General features: G+C 48.0%; 1 protein-coding gene across 1 annotated transcript in view; it reads left to right on the plus strand.

The window, feature by feature from the left end:
• The first annotated feature begins 252 nt into the window (after window positions 1-252).
• The window catches only part of rbfox1 (RNA binding fox-1 homolog 1), a 43784-nt gene continuing 40013 nt past the window's right edge, over window positions 253-4023 (plus strand). Inside the window, exon 1 of the mRNA XM_080856269.1 lies at window positions 253-364. Coding sequence (XP_080712395.1) covers window positions 329-364 — 36 coding nt within the window. The 5' untranslated portion in view covers window positions 253-328. The remainder of the gene's footprint in view (window positions 365-4023) is intronic.

Consider the following 4023-nt stretch of genomic DNA (forward strand, 5'->3'; position numbering starts at 1 on the left):
CAGCGGAGAAAAGGCAAGGGTAAAGAGAGAGAGAGAGAGAAAGAGAAAGACAGAGCGAGGAGGAACGAGAGAGAGAGAGAGAGGAGAGAGAAGAGAAAGAGTGCAAATTTTTTCGGAGCACAGCTTTTGCTTGCATTAGTTCCCTCCTCCTTCTCCTCCCTTCCCTCCCACACACAAACACACACACACGCACTCAGAGGCATACACACTGAGACACAGACACACACACACACTCCACACAGCGCTCTGATCGCACGCCCTCATCCATAATTGATACTTGCTTTGGGCAGATGCTGCAGGGCTTGGGACTAAGGCAGCTGCTCAGTTTATGGAGGGAGAAGGGAGCAGGATGGTGGAGGAGCAGGTATTTTTCCCCTCTTTTATTTTGCTTAGCAAAGCGTATTCCTGCGCATTTTCTCCCCCTCTTCTCCCGCGTCTCTCCCCTCTACCCCCGTCTTCCCTTTTGTGCTGCGACTGCAGACTATCGCGGATGGCTTGTGTTTGTTTTGTGTGTGCGTGTGTGTTTGTGTGAGTGAGTGAGTGAGTGAGTGAGTGGGTGAGTGGGTGCGTGTGTGTGAATGTGTAAAGGAAAGGGAGAAAGAGGGAGAGGGAGGGAAAGAGAGAGAGAAAGAGAATGCCTTGAAGAGAGGGAGAGGGAGCCCCCCTTCAGCAACTCTTTTCAGCCTGCATTATCAGCAGCACTGCTTTGCTTTCTTCCTCTTCTCCTCTTCCCCTCTTCTTCCTCTTCTCCTCTTCCCCGTGCGTGTCGCTCCTCACCCTCTCTCTGCTCGTCTGTCTCCAGGCTGCCTCTCAGGTTCCTGTGTGTGTGTGTGTGTGTGTGTGTTGTCTGGAGCTGGCTAAAATTACCAGTCTCAAAACCAGCTGCAGCAACACAGTCCACTTAGAACAGGCAGAGCCTCTAGTCTAGCTCGTCTCTTTTCTACACACGGGGAAAGAAAACTAAGGGAAAGAATGATCAGAGAGAAAGACAGTGTGTGTGTGTGTGTGTTTGTGTGTGTGTGTGGGTCTGCCTGTGTGTGCATTTGTGTGTGTGTGTGTGTGTGTGTGTGTGTGTGTGTATTTGTGTTAACGGACTCCATATAACACTGGCGTAACTGTTGCCTGAAAATCGGTCGTGGTGAAAAAAACGATGGTTCTGCCTCCGTGCTCCGGACCCGTCTCGTTCCCCTGCTTGGTCTGGCCACTATACAGTATTGACGTGATCAACTGTCAGCCACGATACCCCGAGCCTTTGAGGCGAGCGTTTAGACGGAGTGATACTACCGCAGCTGGTCTTCATCTGGTCAGCTAGAAGCCTCCCCTAAGGAGGCATTGGACAGGGGACACCAGGGCCCTGACCACAACAACAACAACAGTCCCAGTCTTCTGAAGGAAAAGGGGAGAAGGTCACAGAAGTGTATTTTTTGTTTGTTTGTTTGTTTGTTTGTTTACATCTAATGTCTTCTGACTTAAGACCCTAACCTCGTTTAGATTTTAGTTTGCTTACATCTAATGCCTTCTGACTTAAGACCTTTAAACTAATTTGGATGTTTTCCCGAGCCTCTTTTGCGTGTCTTCTGCGTTGCTTCCCTGTAGTCTAAAGCTCAGCGGCAGCTCTCTGCCTTAGAGCTCGGAGGAAGCCCGCAAAGTGATGAATCTAGTGCACTGCCACGTAAAACATATTTCTGCACTCCAAATGTGGTTCTCATTAGGGCCCAGGCCAAGGCGTTTAGCTAAGGCTGACTGTCTGCCATCTCTCTTTCTCTCTCTCTCTCTCTCTCTCTCTCTCTCTCTCTTTCTCTCTATGTCTCTCTCGCTCTCTCTCTCTCTTTCTCTCTCTTTCTCTCTCTGTCTCTCTCGCTCTCTCTGTTTCTCTCTTTCTCTCTCTGACTCTCTCTCTCACTCTCTTGCACGCTCTCTCTCTCTCTCTCTTTCTCTCTTTTTCCCTTTCCTCTGTTTTGCCAGCAACCAGTTTTTTACAAGGGCCTCCGCAAAACCCCACCACGGCTCCAGGACTATAATGACTATAGTGAATATAGAGCTGCCACTAGGGCAAAGGCACTAGAAACTTCCCACTGCTCATCAAGGAGCCGTAGAATTCTCCTCTTTCCTTCTCAAGATTCCTCTTGTGTTCAGTGTGTGTGTGTGTGTGTGTGTGTGTGTGTGTGTGTGTGGATATATATTCTGCTCTTTCCTTCTCAAGATTCCTCTTATGTTCAGTAGATAGATATAAATATATATATATATATATATATATATATATATATATATATATATATATCGTATGCTGCTTGTGAATGTTTCCGGTAGTGAAGTAACGCAGTGTTGCACTCTACTTTAAATGAACCGATGGCTAATTACCTGTTGACTGTCAGTGAAGGTGCAATACTGAAGGTGTTAATGAGAGACAGCGTGATCTGTAAAACATCTGCTTAAGACGCAGCGGGGAGGCTTCACGAGAGGCTCCATTTACAGGCTAGCACATTTACACGCCGCTAATGCAAACAATAGGGCCAACCTCCCCCTGCACACACACCCCACCACCCACACACCCACCACACAGCCAAGAAAAAAGAAAAACAAGTCCACCTTAATGGTTGCCATAAAGAAGTATCCAGTTTCTTTGTTTGTGTGTGAGTGTGCTTGTTGGTGTGTGTGTGAGTGAGTGTGTGTGTGTGTTTGTGAGTGAGTGTGTGTGTGTGTTTGTGAGTGAGTGAGTGTGTGTGTTTGTTTGTTTGTGTGTGTGTGTGTTTGTGTGTGAGTGAGTGAGTGTGTTTGTTTGTGTGTGTGTGTTTGTGAGTGAGTGTTTGTGTGTGTGTGTGTGTGTGTGTGTGTGTGTGTGTGTGTGTGTGTGTGTGTGAGTATTTGTGTGTTTGAGTGTGAGTGAGTGTGCTTGTTTGTGTGTGTGTGTGAGTGAGAGTGTGTGTGTGTGTGTTTGTGAGTGAGAGTGTTTGCTTGTGTGTGTAAAAGTGAGTGTTTTGTGAGTGAGTGTGTGTGTGTGTGTGTGTGTGTGTGAGTGAGTGTGTTTGTGTTTGTGTGTGTGTTTTTGAGTAAGTGTGTGTGTTTGTTTGTGTGTGATGGACTGGTTGTTACTACCTTCATGAGTATGGGTCAGGCATAGGGAGTGACGCACAGTGAGTGAGTGAGGGATCACAGACCGAGCACAGAGGAAGGCACAGCAATCCTGCATTGTTTTGGTGAAATGATGCCCTTACATAAGTACAGCCTTGCCTTATTTTTCTTTCCCTTCTCTCCTTCCCTTTCGTCATCTTTCCCTCGTTCTTTTACTGTGTGTTTGGGAGGGGTGGGGTGGGTGCGGGGGTGTGGGGGTGGGGTGCAGGCGCGGTGTCAGAGTGTGGTTTTGGAGTGCTTTGTGATTTGTGTGCTCCTTGTCTTGATGCACTCTATTGGCTCGAGTGGCAGGCAGGAGCTGGGAAGTGAGCTTGCGTTTGACTCGCATTTGTATGTGTGTGTGTGGCTGTGTGTGTGTGTGTGTCTGTGTGTGTGTGTGTGTGTGTGTGTCTGTGTGTGTGTGTGTCTGTGTGTGTGTGTGTCTGTGTGTGTGTGTGTCTGTGTGTGTGTGTGTGTGTGTGTGTGTGTGTGGCTGTGTGTGTGTGTGTGTGTGTGTGTGTGTGTGTGTGTGTGTGTGTGTGTCTGTGTGTGTGTGTGTGTGTGTGTGTGGCTGTGTGGCTGTGTGGCTGTGTGTGTGTGTGTGTGTGTTGGACTCAGCCCGAGGACCAGAGTGCAAACGCCGCAAAGCTGCAGATGGCACACTGCCATCAGACCATGATGTCACCCTGTGTGTGTGTGTGTGTGTGTGTGTGTGTGTGTGTGTGTGTGTGTGTGTGTGTGTGTGTGTGTCTGTGTGTGTGTGTGTGTGTGTGTGTGTGTGTGTGTGTGTGTGTGTGTGTGTGTGTGTGTGTTCGTGTGTATGTAGACGTTTGTGTGTGTGTTTGGACAGACCCTCTATGTGTCTGTCTGTGCCTGTTTGAAAAGCCTTTTTATTTATTTGTTGTTTATTTT

This window comes from Sprattus sprattus (genome assembly GCF_963457725.1).
Source record: "Sprattus sprattus genome assembly, chromosome: 18".
Lineage (NCBI taxonomy): Eukaryota > Metazoa > Chordata > Actinopteri > Clupeiformes > Clupeidae > Sprattus > Sprattus sprattus.